At 43.8% G+C, this 25,967-nt stretch overlaps 1 protein-coding gene across 1 annotated transcript in view; it reads right to left on the bottom strand.

Moving 5' to 3' along the window:
- Positions 1-2,955: 2,955 nt before the first annotated feature.
- LOC142757592 (alcohol dehydrogenase 1) overlaps positions 2,956-25,967 on the bottom strand; it is a 34,278-nt gene continuing 11,266 nt past the window's right edge. Inside the window, exons 3-9 of the mRNA XM_075860631.1 lie at positions 15,572-15,713; positions 13,143-13,230; positions 10,935-11,154; positions 7,070-7,330; positions 6,716-6,851; positions 6,124-6,262; positions 2,956-3,903 (exon numbers count right to left, since the gene is read on the bottom strand). Of these exons, the coding sequence (XP_075716746.1) occupies positions 3,879-3,903; positions 6,124-6,262; positions 6,716-6,851; positions 7,070-7,330; positions 10,935-11,154; positions 13,143-13,230; positions 15,572-15,713 (1,011 nt within the window). The 3' untranslated portion in view covers positions 2,956-3,878. The remainder of the gene's footprint in view (positions 3,904-6,123; positions 6,263-6,715; positions 6,852-7,069; positions 7,331-10,934; positions 11,155-13,142; positions 13,231-15,571; positions 15,714-25,967) is intronic.

Consider the following 25,967-nt stretch of genomic DNA (forward strand, 5'->3'; position numbering starts at 1 on the left):
ATACAATTGAGTTCACTAGCACTGCCCTGGCGAGGTACATGATGCCTCGCCATTCGGCGCTTTAGTGTTGATGCAGTCGCCGCTGCGTCGTTCTGCTGGAGGACTGCATCACTGGTGAATGGCGCGGCAACGGGACAGGTAAACATATGTTTTTTTTCCTTTTATTGTGGGCAGTGTTGGGGGCCTTAACTATAGGGGACAATAACTACAGGGGAGGACTCTACAGGGGGCCCTATCTACAGGGGAGGACTCTACAGGGGGCCCTATCTACAGGGGAGGACTCTACAGGGGGCCCTATCTACAGGGGAGGACTCTACAGGGGGCCCTGTCTACAGGGGAGGCCACTCTACAGTGGATGCCACAGGGGGGCACTATCTACAGGGAATGCTACTATCTACAGAGGGCACTACGGGGAGCACTATCTACAGAGGACATTATGGGGAGCACTATCTACAGGGGGCTCTATGAGAGGCACTATAGGGTGTTTTACACTGGGCAACTATCAGGCAGAGCAGCATTCATAGAATTTCCGTTCCTGATAATTGCCCTGTGTAAACAGGGCAGCGATCAGCAAATGTTCATTCATCTGTAGATCATATCATGTTAAAAGATTATCGTTGTCGGCAGCACATCTTTGTGTGTAAACTGGGAGACGCGCTGACATTATGGTAATGGATGGGGAAGAGCGATCGGAGTAAGGACCGCTCGTCCCCATCCATAGCTCGTGTGACAGGAGCAAACGAGCGCCGATCAACGATGTATCGTTGATCGGTGCTCGCTGCAACGACTGAATATTGGCAGGTGGCTCTATGAGGAGCACTATCTACAAGGGGCACTGTGTATGGTGCATTACTTTAGAGTGTTTGACACAATTTAATTCATGGACACAGTGTATAGTACTATTATATTCAGGAGCGCAGTGTATGGTACTATTATATTTAGGAGCACAGTGTATGATAGTATTATATTTATAGTGTGCAGCACCATGAGAATTTTATTTTTGTTTATATGTGCGGAAACGTTGGAAAAGTGAGAAGTTGAAGACATCTGAGCGGCAAACTCTTCAGAAAAGGGTAGTGGCCGGGAGCCATCATCATAGAGAACCAGAGAAAAAGACCGACTCCAATCTGAGAAGTCGTCACTGGTGAGTCACTAAATGTACATGCTTATTCTCTCTGTGACTGATCAGTACTATCGTTATTTTTTTTGTGAAACAACTCTCAGCATATCCTTACCATCATTCAGGCTATACTGGGAGCTGTAGTTTTATGCCGTAGAAACTTATGACAGGGGTTAAACTGAATTTGCAAATGATCTCTGTACTGAACTGCATTTGTGCTTGTGCTGTATTTATGCACTGAGCTTAGTTCTGATGCTGTATATATGCACTGAGCTTGGTTCTGGAGTTATATACCACCAAGCTCAAGACATATAAACACAACCAAAGAGAAGCTCATAACATATATACAACTCCAGAACCAAGATCAGTGTGTACGTACGTACATAACCAGAACCATGCTCAGTACATTTATACAACACCAGAACCAAGCTCAGTACATTTATTCAGCCGAACCAAGCTCAGTACATGGGGCTGATGCCAGACAGTGCTGTGTGTGACATGGGTAAGACGCCCTACTTCATTTTTGAGCTCTCAATTGATTGCTTTTGCTGTTACTTCCATGCATATATCTAGTGACATCTATATGTATGTGAGTGGATTGTTGTTGCACTTTAACTCCTGCATCTGGTTTGGACTAATATACACCGTTTGGTGTGGTCTTCACCCATTATACTAGATGCTGGATTTTGTGCACTATAACTACATTTACATATATTTATTTATGCATTCAATCATTTATGAAGTGGGAATTGTCATTTTTTCCTTTTGTCACTTTGTTATTTAATGCATTCAATTTTAACATCGTATATATTACTGTCTGCCATCCTTTCCATACTGTGGCTATCATCTTTAACTTTTTAATGTTTTTTTGTTATGTGTTTAATAAAATTTGTTATATTTCAACAACCTTGGTGTGTCGGACTCAGTTTCTAGGTTTACAACATATATGGTATAGCGCACAAAAGATTGCGCCGACTTGAGAGCTTTCCAAATGAGCAAAATATTTACAACGTACACGCTAAGGGTATGTTTGCACAGCAAAAAACAGCCGATAAAATGGAGCAGTTTTCTCAATGACTATAGAAAAACCGCTCCAAGAACGGCCGTAAAAAACGCAAGTTGCTAAAAAGGCACTTAACAGCTCCATGTGTCAGCCCCGTATTCCTCAGGAAGAGCATCAGGTAGCGCTCTGCCTGTGGATTCCGGCCCTGGTAAAGTGACATCAAGAGCTTACACCCAGGCCGGAGTCCCCAGCCAGAGCAAAACAAAAAAAAGTGCAGAATTTTGTATACAAATGTTAGTGTACGGCTCTGTCCACAAGTGCATTGTGGCGTCAGTTAAGAACGGAGGCCACAATGTTGTTACAGATCCATCACATGACGGACAGCAGCGGCACCCTTACAAAGTCTCCGACGCAGATGTGATCAGAGCCTAAATATGATAAGACCGTAAAGAAAGTGTAAGCTAGTAAATATAAATGAGTAATGTGAGGAGATCCATTCTCCTCCGTATTGGGTATTATTTACATTGCAACAAAGAAAATCCTTAAAGTGGTAATTTAACCAGCTGTGAAGGATAATGACAGGGATGAATGTTGTGAAAAATTTGTCAAATAGGGCACATTGGCTAATTTATTGACAAATGTGACAAGTTAGGGGAGCTTTAACTTAGACGCTGGCTAAAATTATAAAATGTGGGTCACTAGTGTTTAAATTGGTTCTCATAAATTATATTTTAATTGCAAGTTCAATTACCATATATCTAAAGAGTACATGCCGAATCCATAATGACACCAGAAAAGGCATAAAAGACAAAACACAAGAGGAGATCATTCATTACTGGATATGAGGAAGTCATATTTATTACAATCACACAGTTATACGGTTTTCTAGGTGGGGTAAAACTATGCATAACGTAGTGTAACAGTTATGTCTGTGCCTCTAATCATGGGTGCACATATATTGGTAGTAAAAGTAGGAACATTTTCTACATGAAATGAAAAGGCAGGAAAATATTATATTTTTATTACCATTGTTACGTAGAGCACATTTCTTATGACACAATAAAGATAGTAGTGACATTTTAAAGAGGTTTTCCAGGAATAGAAAAACAATGTCTGTTTTCTTCGAAAAAACAGCGCCACACATTTCCATTTAAAGCTGCAGTACCACGAAACAACCTGTGTACAGAGGTCGTGCTGATTTTGGAAGAAAGCTATTCTGTTTTTCTAACTCTGAACAATCCTTCTTAAAGATGTTATGCCTACATTTTAAAGGGGAACTTTTACAAAAACTGGAGCTTCACATTGTAATCATTCATAAGGACTAGGCCCTAATGTGTTGCCTAGCAACAAACGCTGCAGTTCTCGGGTGACTCTGCCAGATCTCCATGCACACATGGAAACTGCTACTAGAATAAGGAGGTGCTGGCGCCAGATATTGATGACCTGCACTCTGAAGCAGAAAAAAGTATTTTTTTGTGGCAGCTAACCTGGGCACCGATGGAATCTAGATGTAGGAAAATGAAAGGGAGGACAAAAAGCAATTTTCAGGTCTCTAGAGAGACATTCTGTGCAGATGTATAAGCATTACATAAGATATATTGAAGATCCAGTATGCACAGGCCATTTCTGTAACATTAGCCCTCTCAGTAATATATTAGAATGTTATAATATTTTCTTGTGATAAATGAATATTGTATCTTGCAAGTAGACAACATTAGGGACTTCTTCGTTAGACGATGACCAGAATAAGGCTCTTCAAAAAGACAGCACTGTGCGGATACTATAGAGAAAAAAAACCCACATGGTTTAGAGATCCTGAATGGTACACACAGTAATAATCTATCTATAGCCATCTTTTCACCTTTTAAGGACCAATGCATTACATATTCGGTGTGATCATATGTAATGATACATACAGTATATTCCCTTTGCTGGTAACATCTAGAACACAAATTATACTACAGAACTACATACATATTTACATATTTGGTTATAATGAGTTCCTTAATATTTTCTCTAGAGAATCTTATAAGCGAAGATATCAAACTTTTAACGTGTTGTTTTTATGTCCAAAATTCTGCACCGATTCATTTCTTAATATACATGTATCTTTAGAATGGTCAGTGCTCCAAATTCCTTGATCGTCAAAGATGAAATAAATTATAAAATGCCGGATTCCTGCAGCCACCATTAGGGGGAGCGTAGGCTTTTCTATATAAAAATTATGCAGTAAGCTACCCCTAGTGGTGGCAGCCAGAATTTTTTTTTTTTACTTAGAATGTGGTGACAGAGCCTCTTTAAGTGCCCAATCTCTTACATAATGTGATCGGCACGGTAATGTAGATCACAGCAGTGGTTTTTATTTCGAAAAACGATAAATTCTGGACTGAATTTTTACCTATTTTAGATTTATGCTAATGACTTTCTTAATAGACAACTGGGCGTGTTTTTACTTTTTGACCAAGTGGGCGTTGTAAAGAGAAGTGTATGACGCTGACCAATCAGCGTCATACACTTCTCTCCATTCATGTACTCAGACATCGTGGTCTCGCAAGATCATGATGTTCAGGAACGTTAATGTGTGAGTAAGTGACAGAAGTGTCTTTAGAGTGAATAGACATCACCTCCAGCCAGGACGCAATGTCTATTCACAATCCCGAAACTTCGGTAACATTTGAGTGGGACTCCATGACAGCAAGCATGAATTAGCGAGTAAATGACAGCACAGCGTGATCTCGATGTGCTGCAAGTCCCACACAAACTTCGCCATTGTTTTTTGCGTTTTTTTTTTATTACGGTATTCACCTTGCAGTTTAAATTACATATTAACTTTATTGTTTGGGTCATTACAGTGATAATATATATGTAGTTTTATTTATTTTTTACTCTATTACTAGATATTTTTTTTTACCGTAATTTTTATTAATAATCTTTATTTCACATTTATTACTTATTTTTTTAGTCCCACTAGGGGGCTTTACTATGCGATCCTCAGATCGCGGCTATAATGCTTTGGTATATTTAGTATACCAAAACATTCTTGCCTGTAAGTGTAAACCTGACAGGCAATCTATTAGGACGAGCCTCTGGCGCGTCCTAATAGGCATATGCCCAGAACAGACCTGGGGGCCTTTATCAGGCTCCCGGCTGCCATGACACCCCATCGGAGGCCCGCAATTTCATTTGCGGGTCACTGATGGATGACAGAGGGAGCTCACTCCCTCTGCAAATTTAAATGCCGCGGTCAGTAATGACTGGCATTTAACGGGTTAAACGGCCGATTGAAGTAAACTTCGATTGTGGCCGGTGGAGCAGGAGCCCGGCTGTCAGACAGCCGAGTCCTGGTTCCAGCCTGCACGGGACACCCATGCAGGGCTTAGACTGGGCCGCCGTGAAAAGGCAGCCTAGCCAAAGGCCCCTTAGTAACCGCGTATAAGATACACGCACGTAAAACCGCGCGTGAATCTGGTCAGTGTGTTGTGTTCTTGCATCCGTGCTTTGCGAGTGGCATGTGTTATTCACGCACTCACAAAGCACATCTTTTTTTTATTTTATTATTTTCAATTGAATAGATGCGTAAATCACAGATGTGCATCCGTGTGCTGTGCGTGATTTTCATGCACCCATTGACTTCAATGGGCGATAGGTGCGTGAAAAATGCACCAATATAGGACATGCAGTGGGTTGTACAAAACGGACACTGCATGAAAACTCCTGCATATGTGAACGGCCCCATTGAAATAAACGGGTCCGTGTGCTGCGCGTGATTTCCCTGCACAGCACACGGGCGTTATTCATGTTAGTCTTTATGAGCCCTTAGTCATTCGTTAAGGAAAACAGAGATAAAAGTGAAGTTCTGAGGGGGAGCTGGTGTGAGTTGGTACAGTGGTAAGAAAAAGGGTAAGACAGAACCGAACTCTATTATCCCTGGTCAAGTTCTTGTAGCAAACTAAGCTTGTGTTTTGGGGAGGAGATACACACACATACACATAAAGCATACCTCTCTCCATTACGCAGCAGTTCAAATCCTTCATTGATCTTCTCAAATGGCAATTTGTGTGTTATCAGTCCATCAAACTCAAATTTCTTATCCAAATAATCAGACACAAGTTTTGGTACATCGTCTTTACTCTTCCAACCTATTGTAACAAGGAGAAGTAGAAGTAAAGCCGATGTAACAGTGTACGGACTCTTAGACTTTCTATTGAGTACGTACACCATTACATCAGCAGTCCGAGAAAAGCCGATCAGAAACCAAGTGGCTCAGCGCTCACCCGAGCGCTTCTGCTGCTTTGTTTTAGCAATCGGTGGGGTCTCAGTGCGCCGACCCCCACCAATCAAAACTTCTGACATGTCAGAAGTTTTATGAAAGTTTAGTTAAACTTTAAATGTAGTAATCATATAGTTGCCCAAGAAGAAGACTCGGATAGCAAAATAATGGCTCCCTGCTGGTCTTCCTTCAATAGCCCTTATGAATAAGAGGTTGTGGTAATTAAACTGAAGATCTGCTTTATAATACAAATAAAAACCGTCACTAATGAGTTATAAAACACTAGCTCAGAGAATGGAATTACTTCTATACAGCACATTACCTCCAAAAACAGCTCCTGTCAGAACACGGCCAGTTAGAATTAGCAATGGATCAAAGGTCATTGTAGCACTTGAAGGAGCTAAACCTACAATCACAGTTTTTCCACATCCAAAGTGACTAGATGAAAGAGCAGATGTCTAGTGGAAAAAAATATATAAATATCACAAAAAGATGCAGCTCAGCATTTAGGAGAAACAGGACTACTATAGTTATGATGTAGACAATATTGGTTTAGGACCCACACTAAATCGTAAAAGAAAAAGATGGGAAGGGTTTTTATTTAAAAAGGAGACAAATATTTAACATTTCATAATAGTCTGAAACTAAAATTAAAATGATTTTGTCATCAACGTACCATGACTCCAGTGTTTCCAATGACCTCAAAGGCATAGTCCACTCCGTCATCAGTCATCTCTGCCAACACTTCATGGATAGGACGGTTAAAATCTTTGGGGTTGATACATTCAGTGGCTCCAAGCTCTTTGGCTTTTGCAAATTTGTCGCTGTTTAAATCAACTCCAATAATTCTGGAAGCTCCAGCTACTTTACATCCGATTATCACAGACAAACCAACTCCTCCCAATCCAAATACTGCACATGTAGAGCCGGGCTTAACCTGTAGTAGGTAAAAAAAAACAGTAGAACAGCTGCTGCAACTATTGGCAAAATATAAACCTACAACTCTGCTGTGTACATGACCTAATTCTATAGCTATATTATTATGGTCTACATCATTGCTTCTCAACCTTTTTATAGTGGGGTCAGAACATGGTAATGGACCTCACCATTGGTCGAAGTTCATGCCAAAAGTCGATATTTATCTAAATCTATTTTTTGATCATCTCTCGAACCCAGAATAACTCTAAAATAATCATAAAATAAGTTAATTATGTTGCTAAATCAGATATTGGGGCAGTCTTAGAATGGCCTGTGTAACGTATGAGCACTCCTGGCAAAACTGCCCACATAGCTGGGCCTCACCAATAACTGTTGGGTGCCTCAAGGAGGCTCACCTTACAGTTGGAGAAGCACTGCTCTACATAATGGAAGACGTGCAGCATAGCAGAGGTAGAATATATTAGCACAATAATCTGAGGGTGTAATCGGGATATACAGCTGTCTCAGAACATGGCTACACGATACTTACAAATACGCTCAATTTAAAACATTGTGCTATGACTTGCTATTGTTTTCATCAAAATGCACTCAAGTGACATCTGTTAATAAGTTGACACATGAGAAATCTATGGCAGTTGACAAGAAAAACAATTGTGAAATTTTTATAAATATTTATGGGGGAGGCAAATCCAACTGTTGCAGCAGATGTGTCACCCCCCCCCCCCCCATGTACCTGTCTGTCCGGAGCCCACCTGTTGCCCCTGTAAAGTGTGCATGCGTGTGTGTCACACGGTACAGACACTAGATGGTGCTACAATCTGACAGAAGAGGCAAAGACAAGAAGGCGCTGCTGGGACTCCACTCATGTGAGGAGGTGTAGTAAAAGGAGTGGGAGGGGCCCTAATAAATGAGAAGGAGCCATTTAGGGAGAGTCATGCACATGCCCATGTGAAAGCTTGCATTCCTTAGTTAGGGGTCCGGGCCATTAGGCCTGCTGTAAAGGCTGCTACAGCAGGAAGGGAGCCTGCTCCCGAGACAATGGAAGCAACCCGCGAAATCAGAAACTGCTGGCGAGAGTGTGCAGGAGTAGCGTAAAGCTCCCTCCTGCAGAAGCAGAGACCAAAGTAGACCGGGGGCCAGAGTGTGGAACAGTAGCACTGCACACATTGCTGCTGGGTGTGCGTTAGGGAGAAACTACAGCCGCGGGGGCAGGCCTGAGTATGTGGGGCCTTGGAGAGACTGGTGCAAGACGGAGTCTCCCCATTTGTTGCTTGTAAGTAAGGGAAGTACGGCCTGAGCAGTAGGGTGGGCCTGGGAAGTAGGTAGGGATAGCTGTGAAGTACCGCAGCTGCGGTACTAGAGAAGAAAGACAGTGTGACAAGGCCTAAAGACAGCAGAGGCCTAGGTGACGAATCAGCGTGGCCTGTGAGTGGTGGCAACAGGAGTAGACCCAATGTGGGTGACTGAGAGAATGAACTTGCAGTGCGGTGAGAGACCTCTGGTGGGAATGTGCGTCTAGAGACTGGGAGTCTGTTTGGTGCTGCCAGGTTAAACGTGCCTGGGGCCTCCCTAAGGTGTGGGGTTAGGCAGGTGCCTCCTTTTGACAAAACGCAGTTTGTGTCACACTGAGGACTCAGAATAGAGAAAATGCCAGAGAGGAGTCACATTGCCACCAGTAGAGAGAGCCATCAAGGTCACCAATAGTGCCACGTGAGAACTGCACGTGGCGTTTGTGATGCAACAGTCAATAATTTGTTCCTCCTGTGGAGTGAAGAGTGTATGATATGTACAGTAAAATTGTGCTGCAATTTAATTTTGCCGCCGCCTGCCTTAGGACCCATGCACACTAACGTGCTTTTGCGGCCGCAATTCCCCCTAAAAGCCATGGGAGAATTGCGGCCCCATTCATTTCTATGGGCCTATGCACACGATCGTCCAGGCTCATAGAAAATAACGGACATGTGCACGGCCCGCAATTTGCGGGCGGCTCAGTGGCCGGCCGACCCGAAAATCACGGCCGTGCACATGGCTACAGTAGTGTGCATGAGGCCTTATTTCCCTCATTATCCAAAGAAACTGTTGTTGCATTTGCCGCGCATCCTTCTAATACATCGGATGTTATAAAGTCATGAGAGGACATCTACCCAAAGAAGTGAAAAAGCCAAAATACTAACTCGCCCTGTCCTGCAATTTAAATTTTATTTATAGCGCAGAGAGAAGGGCCATAATATGGAGCACTGTAAATGTATGGTGCTGTAATTTACAGACCCCTTTGGCAGCTGCACATGTCCGGCCAGATCGCAATCTAATATGCTGGATCCTGTTTTTTTCGACACCTGCTTATGGGAGACAGTCGGCAGGTCCCCAAACATGGCGGGTGCAGATGACTTCTCGCTCATGTGTATGGACAGTTTTAGGACATGCATGTATATGCACAGGCAATAAAAAAAAAAGGGGTACATATTCTTAACAACCCATAAAACAAAGTGGATGGAAAAAGGAGAGAAGAGAGAAGAGAGAAGAGAGAAGAGAGAAGAGAGAAGAGAGAAGAGAGAAGAGAGAAGAGAGAAGAGAGAAGAGAGAAGAGAGAAGAGAGAAGAGAGAAGAGAGAAGAGAGAAGAGAGAAGAGAGAAGAGAGAAGAGAGAAGAGAGAAGAGAGAAGAGAGAAGAGAGAAGAGAGAAGAGAGGAGAAGAGAGAAGAGGAAGTGAGAATTGCTTATGGCTGTAGAAGTGCAATGAAGCCAAAAACGAAAAAAAATAAAAATAAATAGCTGCATCTTTAGGCCTAAAATTGGCTGCATCATAAAGGGACTAAGGGTGTATTTACATCAGCGTTAGGTAACGTTGGTGGGTTCCGTTAGACTTTTCCATCAGGCGAACCCATCAATGGTAAGGCAAACGAGTCTACTGCAGTATGGTTTCCAGCAAAAAAACGGAAACCTTGCGGAACGGACAAACGGAAACCATTAGCAACGCAATCATTGGTAATCAATGGTGATGCTAATGGAAAGCTATGGTTTCCATTTGCCTTTCCGTTGATGGGTTCCCCTGACGGAAAGGTCTGACTGAACCCATCAACGGAGCCCAACGCTGATGTGAACCAGCCTTCAAACAGCATAAACTGGGGTCTAACGGGAGGAACCACTAATCATAATTAGCTTACTGAGGCCCCAACCTATTTAGAAGTTTACTCCCCAGGGTTTGTGCTGTAATTACTTACTATTCCTTAAAGGATTTGTCTGAATTAGAATGCTCTAATAATAAGAGCGTTTTGTTTTCTGAGTTAATAGACCCTTGATCAATTAGCCGCTACAAAAAGCATCCCTCTCTCTGTGGATGACCTGGCACATTACACATACTACCTATTGATTTGAATGGACTTTCTGTAATGCTGCATGTCTCCTGTGGTGACACTGCAGGGGAATTAAAACATTTGCTGACCGGCTCCCCTGCACATTACAGCTGATCCATAGGGAACCTAGCACCTGGACAAACTTGGACTAGCTTATTTTTTTCGGGGGAACCCTTCTAACAAAAAGGGACTGTAAAACTAAACAAACTAAATGGTTAATGTATAGAACTAAAACACAAGTAGCACTTACCTTCGCAGTATTCACAGCAGAGCCATACCCGGTGGAGAATCCACAGCCAATGAGGCAGACCTTATCCAGCGGTGCATCCTTGTGTATCTTAGCCACAGCAATATCATCAACCACTGTGTACTCAGTAAAAGTGCTGGTACTGATGAAGTTGTGAATAGATTTCCCCTTGCAGGTAAATCTACTAGTGTTGTCCAGTAGCAAGCCATTATATTTCCCAATGCTGTTTAAAAAAATATAAAAAAAGGAAATGGTTGAATGGAAACTTATGTTTTTTTTTACGATTATATCAGTATTTACTAAATTCCAAATGGTGTACCGTAGGTGTTACAGGGTTTTCTAGAGAATTAGGCACCATGGAACCGTAATGGTTTTTACTGACCGCAAATACGGATCCGCAAATAAGGATGCACATCCGTAGCAGTCTGCAAAAGCAGTAGTGCCCATAGACTTCTATGGGCAAGTCTGTGCTGCAATTGGGACAAGAATAGGACACGTTCTATATTTTGCATTTCTATAGCCCGAACACACATCCGTAAATATACGTAAAGGTATCCGTGGCCAATAGAAATGGAGTCCGCAATTCCATCCGTAATTACCTGATCCGTAATTACAGATGAGAACTATGGTCGTGTGCATAGGGCCTTAACCCAATAAAATAAATCCACCTCTAGCTGCAAAGTAACATTTACTTTATTGCTACTAAGGGTCAGTTCACACTTTGCGTAAATACTGCAGATTTTCTGCAACGGAATTTGTTGCAGAAAATCCACAGCATAATACAGTAGCAGGAAAGTTGATGATAGAACAAATCTCATCCGCACGCTGTGTAAATAATGAGGAAAAACGCTCAGACATTTATATGCGGTGCAGTTTTATTCTGGAGCATGTCAATTGGATTTGAGTAAACACTGCTTATTTGTTGCGGGGTATTCCTCCGCAAAAAATACAACTCACAGCGAATCACAGGCTGTAGCGGCGGTCACACAGGATGAAACGTCATCCCAGATGGCTGGCCTGGATAACGTCAGAGGGCCGGCCTCCTGGGTTGGCGTTTCATTCCATGTGACCGTCGCTGTAGAGGACATTCTGGGCAAAAACTGCACCACAGTTTGGTGCGTTTTTTTTTTGCCCAAAATTCCCTGCAGCTACCGGTGTAACTTTACGCAGCGTATCTGCCCCGTGTGAACTCAGCCTAATTGTAATATGAGCACACAATTGACTCTGCTTAACAGGACAGTGAATTTTCTGTCTGGGCTAGAGAAAAGATTACCAATATTGTTTTATAGAGCCCAAGTGTTTAAGCACCATCTTGTTGGTGGATAACCAGAGACGTAACTTGAAGTTCTTTCACAGGATCCCCCCCCCCCCCCCATCTACCATATGCCAGATTTAACACTGGTCTCTTCTTATGTACCAGAGTAGCCTTTGGGTCTTCTCAGGTAACAGGGCCTGGGTGCAACGGTTACGTTTGACACCCCCCACAGCTACCCCCCTTGGTGATGACTAAACTTCCCAACATAACATACATTATGAGAGTATCCCTATTAAATAAGTATGTTGTACATTCCTAAATCTCATATTTAAATATTGCCTTTACATTTTTGTTATGGCACCCCCTGGTGTTCTTTTGAAGAAGCTACTTTTAGTGCGCTGATTGTCTGCCTGCACATTAGTGGGAATCACTCCACTGCCCGTGTGCAAGAAGATCTAGGCAGTGGGACTGTACATTTGTGTCCTGAACACATTATGTGGATGTTTTAAAGGGGAATTAAAACACTAGTGGCCATTTATAAAAAAAATAAAAATAAAAGTACATTGAAAGATTATGTTTTGCGTGATCTAACATAGAAATGTAATATTTAAAAGTCCTAGGATATGCCATCACTTTATGATCAGTGAGGGTCTGACCTCTGGGATCCCCACCATTCCTGGAAAAGGGGCCGCAGCACCGATTCTAAGTTTTCCCTGCACAGCGGTGCTTCCACCGAGCACCCGGCTGTGCAGAGAACTGCAGCAGGCCCCATTCACTTGAATGGACTGGGGCGCCACTGTGCAGGGAAACCAGTGAAGGGGATGCAACTGCAATTCAGCCCCTTCATTCTAGGATCAGGATCTCAGAGATCGGACCCCCACCGATCAGCATGTAATTTCATATCCTAGCAATATGCCATCACTTTAGAAGATGGAAATAACCCTTTGACTACTTACTCGTTTTTGTAGCAAAGATTACTATGTGGATTTACACAACATCTGCATTTTCCACACTGAGGAACAAACAATGGGATGACCTTGTCTCCTGTAAGAAGGGAAATATAAGAATTAATATGGTTAATTTACAGTTTAGTATACAAATTTATTTTACATGTTCAGTCAAGTAGATTAACTATTTTGACATTTAAAGAGGAACAGATAGGGTATGTGCACACGCTAGCAGGCATTTACGTCTGAATTGACAGACTGTTTTCAGGAGAAAACAGCTGCCTCGTTTCAGACGCAATTGCTCCTCCTCGCATTTTGCGAGGCTTCTCTGACAGCCGTAAATTTTGAGCTGTGCTTCATGGAGTTCAATGAAGAACGGCTCAAATTACGTCTGAAAGAAGTGTCCTGCATATAATGTATATAAGTGTCCTGCACTTCTTTTGACAAGGCTGTATTTTTACGCATCGTCGTTTGACGCGTAAATGACAGGTGGTCTGCACAGTACGTCGGCAAACCCATTCAAATGAATGGGCAGATGTTTGCCGACGTATTGTAGCCTTAGGGTATGTTCACACGATGAGAGGCATTTACGTGTGAAAAGACAGAATGTTAACAGCTGCCTCGTTTCACACGTAAATGCTCCTCCTCGTAATTTACGAGGCGTCTGAGACGCTTGTAAATCTTCAGCTGTGCTTCATTGAGTTCAAAGAACAGCTCAAATTACGTTGCAAAGAAGTGCCCTGCACTTCTTTGCCGAGGCAGTCAATTTACGCATCGTCGTTTGACAGCTGTCAAACGACGACGCGTAAATTACAGGTCGTCTGCACAATACGTCGGCAAACCCATTCAAATGAATGGGCAGATGTTTGCCGACGTATTGCAGCCCTATTTTCAGGCGTAAAACGAGGCATAATACGCCTTGTTTACGCCTGAAAATAGGTCGTGTGAACTCAGCCTAATGCTGAACATCCTACTGCACGCAGATGGAGCAGCATCTGCGCAGATTTATGTATAGTTTTGGGTAAAAGGGGTTTTCTAATTTGCTAATTATTCATTTAAATCCTGGTTCTCACTGGGATTATGAGTCCAGTGGGAGGTCCTACTCAATGATTGACAGCCTCTGTCAGAGCATGCATTTAGAAATAGCAGTCAATCATGCAGTAGGACTGTCTAGGAGACAATTGAAATCAGTAAATTACTACTGAATGCATTTTAGCAAGAAGTAGGGGATCCAGTAGTTGGAGCCGGAAGCAGATGGCTCCGACCACTGCATAGCGGCCGTTCGGTGGAACTGCAGCTCTGCTCCTGTTCACTTGAATAGGAGCAGAGCTGCAATATTGCTGCCCGGCCACTATTCTTTGACCGGAGCCATCTGCTTCTGGCAACATCGTCCAGCGCCCGGAGGCAGCCAGAGTGCCAGATCCAGATGTCGGACACGGACCGATCATATACTGATGACCTATCCGGTGGAGAAGTCAGTTTTCAGAAAGTGGAAAACCCCTTCTAAATAGTTTTTTTTTTTTTTTATCAATTAACAAAATACAAAGTGAATGAACATCAATTCTTCTAGGTACACAGTTTTTGAAGGAACTCGGCAGGGAGGTTGTTCCAAACATCTTGGAGAACCAGCCACAGATCTTCTGCGGATGTAGGCTGTCAAATCCTTTTGTCTCTACATTTAAATCCCAGACAGCCTCGATGATGTTGAGATCAGGACTCTGTGGGGGCCATATCATCACTTCGAGCTCTTTGTTCTTCTTTACTCTGAAGATGGTTCTTAATGACATTGGCTGTATGTTTGGTGTGGTTGTCTGGCTGCAGAATAAATTTGGAGCCAATCAGACTCCTCCCTGATGGTATTGCATGATGGATCTTCCTGTATTTCTCAGCATTGAGGCCATCATTGATCCTGACCAAATCCCCAACACCCACCATACTTCATGGTTGCCTGCAGACACTCATTGTACCGCTCTCCAGCTCTTTGGCGAACAAACTACCTTCTGTTATATTCAAATCTTGACTCCTCAGTCCAGAGCAACTGCTGCCATTTTTCTGCACCCCAGCTATGTTTTCGTGCACAGTTAAGTCACTTGGCCTTGTTTCCACATCAAAAGGTATGGCTTTTTGGTCGCAATTCTTCCATGAAGACCTCTTCTGACCCAACTTTTCCAAACAGTAGATGGGTGTACCTGGGTCCCACTGGTTTCTGGCAGTTCTGAGTTGAAGGCACTGCTGGACTGTACCTCTTCCGATTTCGAAGGGAAGAAACCATGATGTGTCTTTTGATACTATTTGGGTGTAGTGGTGTTATGAATATGTGTGGTATAGCAGTATATATATATATGTTTGGATGCAAAACTGTACATATTCTTTAATGTCAAAATAAGTTTATGTTCTTTACCATTATTTTTTCCAATCCTTTAAATAACAAGCCTTACCAGGTTTCAGATTTGTTACTCCTTCACCAACACTCTCTACAATCCCTGCAGCTTCATGGCCGAGTATAACAGGAAATTTCACCTCACTTAATGCACCACTTATAACATGATCATCTGAACGACAAACTCCAGTCGCCACAATCTGCAGGATTAGAGAAGATTATACATTGAACTCTTGGGAAGTCAGACACCAAATAACACAAACAGCATATACCATGGTTACATTTACAGCAGAATGGGTGGCTACAGTCTCCAAAATGAATTTGTTTATTTATCAAAGAAGAAATTTTCTGTTAGTATTTATGGGAATTGGAAATGTTCCATGTAAATTTGTGGTCTATTCACAAACGTGGTCATGGATTTAGGTGTTCTGTAAAGTACACACAGACTTTACTGTACGATTCACTAATATATTAATAAATGTTACATAGAACTGTTAATAGGCTGAGCTACTTGAAACATGATCAAACTTGAAATACATGGATATTGCTTTTGCATTCAAATCCACCAAGATATGGTGCCTTAAAACGTATATATGCGCTAGCAAATGTTCTTCCTCTACAAGACTGTACAGTCGCTTGTTAAGAGCAGTTGTGGAGCACAAACCACTGCTTTCATTCTGTAACTGGGGTCGAGAAGTTTCACCCATTGTCTGGTATTTGCCTACTTCCACTACCCTCTCCATATTTGTAAATCTTGAGTTTGATAGTTATATATTGGTGCCTACATTGATTAGCAGACAAGGGGAAGGACCCCAAAAAAATAATAAATTATGAAATGTGCCATTGTAAGCCATACTGTATCACTGAGGCACCATAAAGCTACACATGGAACCACTATGGGCCGGTAATAATAATCATCATGTTGTCCTATGTGAATATGGCTATAAATACATGATAAAACATACAACTTAAAATAAAAATCCGACACACACTTGTGGAGAAATGCTGTAAAGTAAGAATGCTTTCAAAAATGGAAGTGTTAGGTTTTTGTTTTTTTTATCAATGAACAAAATAAAAAAATGAATGAACAGAACAGAAGTCTAAATAAAATTTGGTGTGATCAAACTTTGCCTTCAAAAGAGCATCAATTCTTCTAGGTACACATGCAAATTCTTGGATTTTGTAGGATTATAGTCAGGTGTATGGTTAACCAATTATATCAAACACGCGATAATGATCCTCATGTTCATATGTAGATTGAAACAGTCATTAACTAACAGTTGTGTAGGAGGCTTAATACTGGGCGAGGAACAGCCAAACTCTGCTAGAAAGGAGAGGTTGTGGAAGACAATTTCATCTCACAGGTTTACCATGGCAAGACTGAGTACAGCAACAAGACACAAGGTAGTTATACTGTATCGGCAGGGTCTCTCCCAGGCAAAGATTTCAAAGCAGACTGGGTTTTCAAGATCTTCAAGATCTGTTCAAGCTCTTTTGAAGAGGCAAAGAAACGGGCAACGTTGAGAACCGTATACGCAGTCATCGGCCAAGAAAACTAAGTGCATCAGATCAAAGACACATCATGCTTACTTCCCATTGAAATCAAATGATGGTCAGCAGTACCATCAGCTCAGAACTGGCAGAAACCAGTGGGACCCAGGGTCATGCATCTAATGTTCGGTGAAGTCTGGCCAGAAGTGGTCTTCATGGAAGAATTGTGGCCAAAAACCATATCTTCAATGTGATAACAAGGCCAAGCGACTCCATTATGCACGGTCATGTCCCACAACTTGTTATCATTCATTGACATGTATCTGTTGTACCATACCTCCCAACCGTCCTGGACCCGGCGAGACAGTCCCGATTTCTCACCGCTGTCCCGGGCGGTCTGCAAAGTGTCCCGGGCGCTGCAGCTGTATCAAAACAGCTGATTGATGCTGACAGGTGTCCTGCATGCCGGACGACTGCAATCGATGCCGGCACGGGAGTAGGCCAGTCCAGTCAGGTGACAGGTCAGGTGACTGGACTGATCCACTCCCGGGCCGGCATCGACACCAGTGAGAACGCTGCCGCAAGACTCCTGCCTTTTTCGGACGGTGAGTGAAAGCAGAGCAGAGAGTGGCGGCAGTAGGGCCGGCTACCTCTTATAAGGGGGTTGAGTTGCGTGGAGCAATCTACAGGGGGGGAGGCTGTGTGTGGAGCAATCTACAGGGGGGGAGGCTGTGTGTGTAGCAATCAATCTACGGGGGGGGGGGCTGTGTGTGGAGCAATCTACGGGGGGGGGGCTGTGTGTGGAGCAATCTACACGGGGGGGGAGGCTGTGTGTGGAGCAATCTACACGGGGGGGGAGGCTGTGTGTGGAGCAATCTACACGGGGGGGGGCTGTGTGTGGAGCAATCTACACGGGGGGGGGCTGTGTGTGGAGCAATCTACACGGGGGGGGCTGTGTGTGGAGCAATCTACACGGGGGGGGGGCTGTGTGTGGAGCAATCTACACGGGGGGGGCTGTGTGTGGAGCAATCTATGGGGGGCTCTGGTGGATGATTATTCCATTGACCGGTAACAGAGTTACACAACTGGAAAAAAATAAATAAAAATCCCCATCATGTAACTCTGCTACCTGTCAATTGAAAAGTCATCCACCACAGGGTCTACCTCTTGACTTTCATTGTTCTCAGCCTTTTGGTTTGTCCTGCAGCTGCTGCCACCGTGATGAGCAAATGTTATACCAAGATAGGAAAAGTAACACAAAGACGATACAACCGGATCCATAATATCTGTGATATCGAGACAGTCTAGAGATCTGCAATGATAATGTGCACGCGTTATTTGCAGAAGGATCTGGCCGTGATTTGAGGTGTTTATGCGGGATATTGGGCGTGGCTTAAATGTTCCTCTTTTCCGAATTCAAAAAGTTGGGAGGTATGGTTACACTGCTATTATTGTGTGTTTGTGTTTTAATATTGGCCCTCCCGTGTTCCTGTACTCTAGCTGTGATGTAATAGCTTCTCCCCTCTCCCTGCTGGTGGCAGCCATCTTTTCATTCTTCATGTGCTCTGATCGCTGCCAGGCTGCTGCATGTACACCTTTTACCTACTGTACTGAGCATTTTACAAGAACTCAGCCTGGAATAAAGCACTGGATCTTTCTACATGCCTTATGGTAGAGTTAATACTGTCTGACAAGACATCTCTCAGTGTGAGTACTGGTTTAATACAGACACAAGACGGTCTCTCACAAGCCTTAAACTTACAACCATGTTCTTGACAGTCCTGTTCTGACATGGTCCTGCTTTCACAGCCGATTGGTTGTTACAATGTTGGCCATTTTGAACAAAAATCAGCAGCACATTTCTGTGTCAGTAATAAGACTGTACAGACCCTGGCTGTATACAGATGGTGCCGAGCATCCTTACATAGGACTGTTGGAAACTGGTGCACAAAACTATTCTATGACCAGCTCCACTCTGCTGCATATGTTATTACAGCTTAATAATCACCCGTCCTCTGCTTAATATCTGTGGAAAGTAACCTGTTCTAACTAGGTTATGGAGTCAGAATAGTAAAAAAGGAGAGTTAGTGGCTGTCAGACACAACTATAAGACAGCGCTCAGCTTCTACAGAGATACAGCTACAAGCATAGCAAGTGCCTGCAGTAATCATCAGTGCGTTTGGCACAGCTCTGCTCCCATAACATAGAACCTCCCAGCAAGCCGGCTACCTCACTGCAGGAGCATTCAGATCTACTATTTGATGCATCATGGCTGACACGGATCCCAGTCTGCAGTCCAGTGACAAAGCCAAACGCTCCGCTAATCCTACCTGGAAGGTTAAAGAGAATCTTGAAAGTATGAAACACAAACTTTCTGCTGATCTCTTGAAACTTTGGCAAAGATTGCAGGTTCATGTCTCCAGCATATCTCTTCCTGCACATGATATGTTACCACTAGAGGGAGCTTTGGAAGAGCTTTGTGTAATGCATGAACATTATAAAATGAAAAGCCAAGAATATGAATGCATTTTGAAGAAACTTGATACTCAGGATTCTTTATAGGAGTTGCAAATCTTCCAACATCTCAACGAGACAGCTTAGTACGCAAAATTAAATGTAGAACAGAGGCAAGAATTGTGAAACATCTGGAAACGTTCTCACATTTCTAAGCCCACCAGGTGCTCAAAACGTACGTCTAAGTCACAATCGTCACAAAATATTGCACACTTAGTGGACACGTTCAGAAGCGGAAGCTACTAAGATACAGGCCGCCTTCACACAAAAGAAAGTGGAAATGGAAGCAGCTGCAGCTCAAAGAAAAGCAGATATGGAAGCATGTGCGGCTCAAACAAGGCAGAAATAGAAGCTCTAGAAAAACAATGTGAGCATGCTACAGGCACGCTACATGGCAAGGTTAAAAAGGTACTAGAACAAGCAAACAGTGGGAGTGAAAGAGAGGACATCAGTTTCAGTGTAATAGATGCAGAGGATCCTCTCAAACGCACAAGAGACTATGTACTAAGCCAAAACAGTGAACCCCTGATCGTTACAAAGGTCGATTGTAAAAACATTTCTACAGAATGACAAGCCACAGATTTTTCTGCAGCACCTCGCATCCAAGGTCAGTACAATACACTGCCCATCCATTACCCCGACCCTTCTCCATACATCTCAGAGCGCCAAGGACCTGCGCCTCAGCAAGCTCAATACACAGACATCCAGGTGCAAGCCAGTATGCCGACAAATCTCCAAACCCGTGGCAACTACACAGCTCCATACAAACGTGTGGATAAATCTATGGACTTTAAACCACCTCCTTGACTGAATGCCTATACAACACCATACTTACCTACATCTCGCAGCCAGAACACCGCAATCACCACTACAGCAATTCCCCACCAAAAGTCAGGGAAAACGGACATGTCTCAGTTTGCAAGATACATGGTTCGCCGTGAACTTACCAAGACTGGCCTTACAAAGTTTGATGACCAGCCTGAGAACTACAGAGGCTGGAAATGTACCTTCAGAACCGCAATTAGTGACCTCGACATTATCGCTGCTGAAGAGCTAGATCTGCTGATCCGGTGGCTCGGCCCTCAGTGCACAGAAAGTGTGAGACTTTGAGCCGTACATATTTATAATCCTGAAGCAGGCCTCACCGCTGTTTAGGAGCGACTACGAATTCTCTATTGCTTCGGGACTGCCATAAGTTCGCTCTAAACGGTTGCATGGTTTTCAAAAGAATATCTAGTAAGGACAATCAGAAATTCCAAGAGCTCAGTGACCTACTGTTAGAACTCCAGCTGGCTAAGGCAGACACTCACCTACCTGGCCTCAGTTACCTGAATACTGCTTGTGGAGTGAACCCAATAGTTTCCAAGCTGCCACACAATATTCAAGAAAGGTGGACTACAATTGGGTCCAGATACAAAAGAGAAAATAAAGTCTCTTTTCCTCCATTCTCCTACTTCTGTGAGTTCATCAGGAACATTGCAGATTCCAAGAACGAGCCTAGCTTTTCCTTCGATGAGTCCAGGTTCACCTCCCACTAAGTATGACAGCCCACAATCTGATTACAGAAACCGCAGAGGTCCAGTGTCAGTGAATAAGACTGATATTTTTCCTACACCCACACCAGCTCCTGAAGAAACCAGCTGCAAGAACAGCCTAGGTGAAAAGGTTGAAAACCCTAATCAGCTGTGCTCTATTCATAAGAAACCACATCCCCTCAAGAAGTGTATCGGCTTCAGGAAGAAACTGCTCTAAGGATGCAAAGAGCTCCTAAAGAGATTTGGGGTATGTTTCAGATGTTGTGCTTCTACTGAACATTTCGCTAAGGACTGTAAAATGGTTATTAAGTGCATAGAGTGTGGCTGTGAGGACCATGTGCAAGCTCTTCATTAATCTCAATCTAGACATACACTGCCTATAGTCTCCCCTTCCCCTACGAGGCATGGCGGGGAGAACACAGACCAAGCAGCAAATCCGACCACAGTATCTTCTTGCACAGAAGTCTGTGGAGAAGACCTTTGTGACAAGTCCTGCACAAGGATTTGTCTCATCAACATATACCCCAAGGGTCAGCCAGAAAATACTTTAAAAGGTGTACACCATCTTGGATGACCAGAGCAACCGATCACTGGCAAGGTCAGAACTCTTTGATCTTTTTAACTTAAAGGGGGATGCTTACCCATATAACTTGGGTACTTGTAGCGGCGTTAGAGGTTTCCGGAAGGAGAGCCAGTGGACTCATGATAGCTTCTCTCAAAGATAAATCTAGAGATACCCTTACCCATATTTGTTGAATGCAACCAGATACCATCCAACAGAAAAGAGATTCCTACACCTGAGGCTGCTCTTCACCACCCTCATCGAAGAGCTATAGCCAATAAGATACCAGCCCTTGATAAGAGTGCAGAGATTCTACTTCTGCTAGGGAGAGACATTCTCAGAGTACACAATATTTTGCCAGCAAATTAATGGACCACATGATGCACCATTTGGCTAGCGCCTCGATTTGGGTTGAGTTATCATAGGCAATGTCTGTATAGACAGGATGAGAAGGCCTACAAATATTTCCTCGTTTAATTTTCACATCTTACCAAACGGTCACAGCACTTATTTTCAGCCATGCCCATATCATTACAAGGTGAAAGAGAAGCTGAGCAACACTAAGTGGCAGCATGACTGGCAAGATAACATGAACACTTTCTTGTCCTGGGATAACAGCCTTGGATCAACAGTGTTCAATACAAGTGACGACAACAAGTTGGCACTTGCTAGAGAAGATAAATAATTTCTTATAGTTATGGTTAAGGAATACACCCAGGATGATTCCAACAGCTGGGTAGCACCTTTAACGTTCTGTTCTCCCAAGAACAAAAACTACCAAACGATCTACAGCAAGCATCCACTAGATTTTCCGCTTTAAAAAACGCACTCTTAAGAGAAAACCAGAGATGGAGAAACACTTTGTAGATTTCATGCAAAAGATATTTGACAGAGATCATGCAGAACCTGCACCACCACTAAAGGAAGGAAAAGAATGCTGGTATCGTCCATCCTTTGGCGTGAACCACCCTCACAAGCCTCAACAAATCAGAGTGGTATTATAGTCCAGCGCTCAGTGTAAGGGTGTCTCCCTCAACAACCTGCTACTTACTGGTCCTAATCTTAACAGTCTCATGGGCGTCCTTATCCACTTTATACAAGAACCTGTTGTAGTAATGGCAGACATCCAACAGATGTTTCATTGTTAAGAAAGATGACAGGAACTCCGGTTTCTATGGCACAAGGACAATGATGTCATAGATTACAGGATGAGGGTGCATGTCTTCGGCAACAGTCGATCTCCCGCTGTAGCAATCTACAGACTGAGAAGGACAGCCCAAGAAGGTGAGGAGTGCAAATCCGGTGCTCGTCAATTTGTTGAGAAGAACTTCTACGTAGATGATGGACTTAAATCCTTACCCACAAGTGAAGAGGTGATTGATCTCCTCACCAGAACGCAGGAAATACTGTCTGTGGCAAACCTCAGACTTCACAAGATCATCTCTAATAGCGAGGAGGCAATGAAAGCCTTCCCCTCTGACGATCATGCGATCAACCTGAAGGACCTTGATCTCAATTCTGATGCTCCTCCTATGCAACGCAGCCTAGGATTGCTGTGGAACATTGAACAAGATGCCCTTACATTCCAAGTGTCAACCTGTGACAAGCCTTTCACCAAGCGAGGAGTTCTATCTGTTGGGAACAGCATTTATGATCCTCTTGGGTTCATAGCCCGCCCCCTCCCCCAATCACCATTCAAGGCAAGATACTACGGAGACAGCTTACCTCTGAGAACACGGACTGGGACACTCTTGAGAAACAACAAAGGTGGGAAAAATAGAAGAGATCTCTGGAGGTATTAGAACAACTCCAAGTTCCACGTTGTTACGCTCCCAGCGCGCTTTCAGCTGCCGTCAGAAAGGAAATCCACATCCTCTGACGCATCAATGGAAACCATAGCTGCAGTGGCCTATCTGAGGATCTCAGGAGTTGATAATCAGCCACACTATGGATTTGTTCTAAGTAAGGCCAAGCTAACCCCAAAACCTGCACATTCCATACCAAGACTTGAACTTCGTGCAGCTGTACTAGCAGTCGAAATTGCTGAAGTAGTAAGAGACTAAATAGACATTGCAATTGATCGGTTTACGTTTTACACAGATAGTAGAGTTGTGCTTAGTTATACATACAACTAGAGATGAGCGAACTTATGAAAAGTTCGGTCCGGCTGGTTCGCCGAATTTCATGAAAAAGTTCGATTCGGACCGAACTAGTTCTGACCGAACCTGTAATACAAGAAAGCCCCTAAAAATCGTGTATAACACCGTTTAAAAGCCCTAGAAGCCCTGTATAACACTCTTAGGTCACCCATGAGTGTATCCAAGTACTTTTGAGCTGTCTTTAAGGCAAAGTTAGTGTCAAAGTTACGCCAACATGTATGGCTATAGGAAAACGGATGGGACACGGTGATAACTAACAGAAACCACTGCACTTGTGCATGTTGTATGCTTAATGAATTGTTAAAAAAGGTACAAAAATTAAACCATTTTTGGCGGCAGATGCCTGCCAGGGTTCATACATATAAGGTGGTAAAAGAAGCAATGGCTTTTGACCAGCCCTCAAAAATTTTTTACCCTTTATGGTGGCAGATTCCTGCCGGGGTTCATCCATACATGGGACGTAAAAGCAACAAGCAATGGCTTTTCACAAGCCCTCTAAAAATTTACCTTTTTTATTGGCAGATGCCTGCCGGGGTTCATCCATACATGGATGTAAAAGCAACAAGCAATGGCTTTTCACAAGCCCTCCAGGCCTGCTTGTAGCAGACGGCAGTGGAGGTGTATTGGTGGTAGTAGTAGAGGTAGCCAACAGACAGCAAGGGTGGTGGTAGTAGTAGTAGTAGCAGCAGCACATTAAGAGACTGGACAGTCACAGGACAAAGCCCTGTGGTGGGGCAGGCCTGCTTGTAGCAGACGGCACTGGGGGTGGATTGGTGGTGGTAGAAGTAGTAGCAGCACCAACAGCGGCACATTAAAAAAGAGTGGACAGGACAGAATCCCGTAGTAGCAGGCGGCAGCGGCAGTAGCAGGCGGCAGCAGCAATGTGAGATCTAATCAGTGGCATCAGGCACAGGGGTTTTAAAATACTCACCGATCCACGCTTGATTCATTTTCAGAAACGTGAGATTTTCCAAGCTGTTGGCGGACAATCTTGTTCGCTTAGGGGTGACAAAGCCCCCTGCGGCGCTGAATACCCTCTCTGACGCTACACTGGAGGGTGGACAAGACAGTACACCCATGGCAAACTGGGCCAGTTCTTGCCAATGATCCAATCTGCTGACCCAGAAGTCCATGGGGTCTGGGATCAGAATTTCTGACGGAGAAAGGGCACAGTCCAGGTACGAGTGAACCTGGTTGTTTAGGTGCTGCACCTGGTGATGGTGAACATCCCTTTGGTGAATACGATGTGTGTCAGGTCGGGGTATTGGATGTAAAAATGTTGTCATCATATTTTCCAAACTGAATTGGCTGCTGCTGCTGCCGCCGCCTATTGCAGAGGTAGCTCTGCCATATGCGGTGGAAAGATGAGACAGTGGGGAGTGGAGAGTGGCCCCCCGGTCAGACATGCTTGCAGCAGGTGTTTGCCGTTTGAAAGCCGTGACAAGCTGGCTGAATAGCTTCTCTCGATAATAAGCCAATTTTGCCTCCCTCTCGGAAGGCGCAAAAAACTCCCCCATTCTGGCTTTATACCGAGGGTCTAAAAGTGTGGCTATCCAGTACTCTCTTTGCTTCATGCTAACAATACGACAGTCAGCGCGCAAGTAACGAAGCATACAGCTCGCCATCCTGGCCAGCATTTCAGAGGGCCCGGTTGGTTCCATCTCCGCCCCATACTGCCATGGTTGTCCAGCATCAAGGTAGTCGTCCGACTCGTCATCACTGTCATGCTGTGCGGCTGCCTCGTCCCCTATCCCTTCCTGTGATTCCATCTCCAAATCCAGCTCCTCTTCAGGTCCTGTTTCCTCATCCTCATCATCCATAGCCAGATGTGATCCTTCCTCCATCCTTTGCTGAATCATCGCTGTGAGCGTTTGCTGCATAATGAATATCAGCAGCATAACATCGTTCATTCCGCTAGCGTCACGGCTCACAAATCGTGTGGCCTCTTCAAAGGGCCTCAAAACGCAACATGCGTCCCTAACTAGCTGCCAGTGCCCGAGCTCAAAATTACACTGGCTCCAAACGCTGCCCGTCTGCTGCATCAGGAAATCATTCACGGCTTTCCGCTGTTCGTACAGACGGTCCAACATGTGCAGGGTGGAATTCCAGCGTGTTGGAACGTCACAAATCAGGCTGTGTTCTGGGAGATTGTTTTGACGCTGCAAGTCCAGGAGGGCGTGCTTAAATGCATAT

This window comes from Rhinoderma darwinii, chromosome 1 (assembly GCF_050947455.1).
Source record: "Rhinoderma darwinii isolate aRhiDar2 chromosome 1, aRhiDar2.hap1, whole genome shotgun sequence".
Classification (NCBI taxonomy): Eukaryota; Metazoa; Chordata; class Amphibia; order Anura; family Rhinodermatidae; genus Rhinoderma; species Rhinoderma darwinii.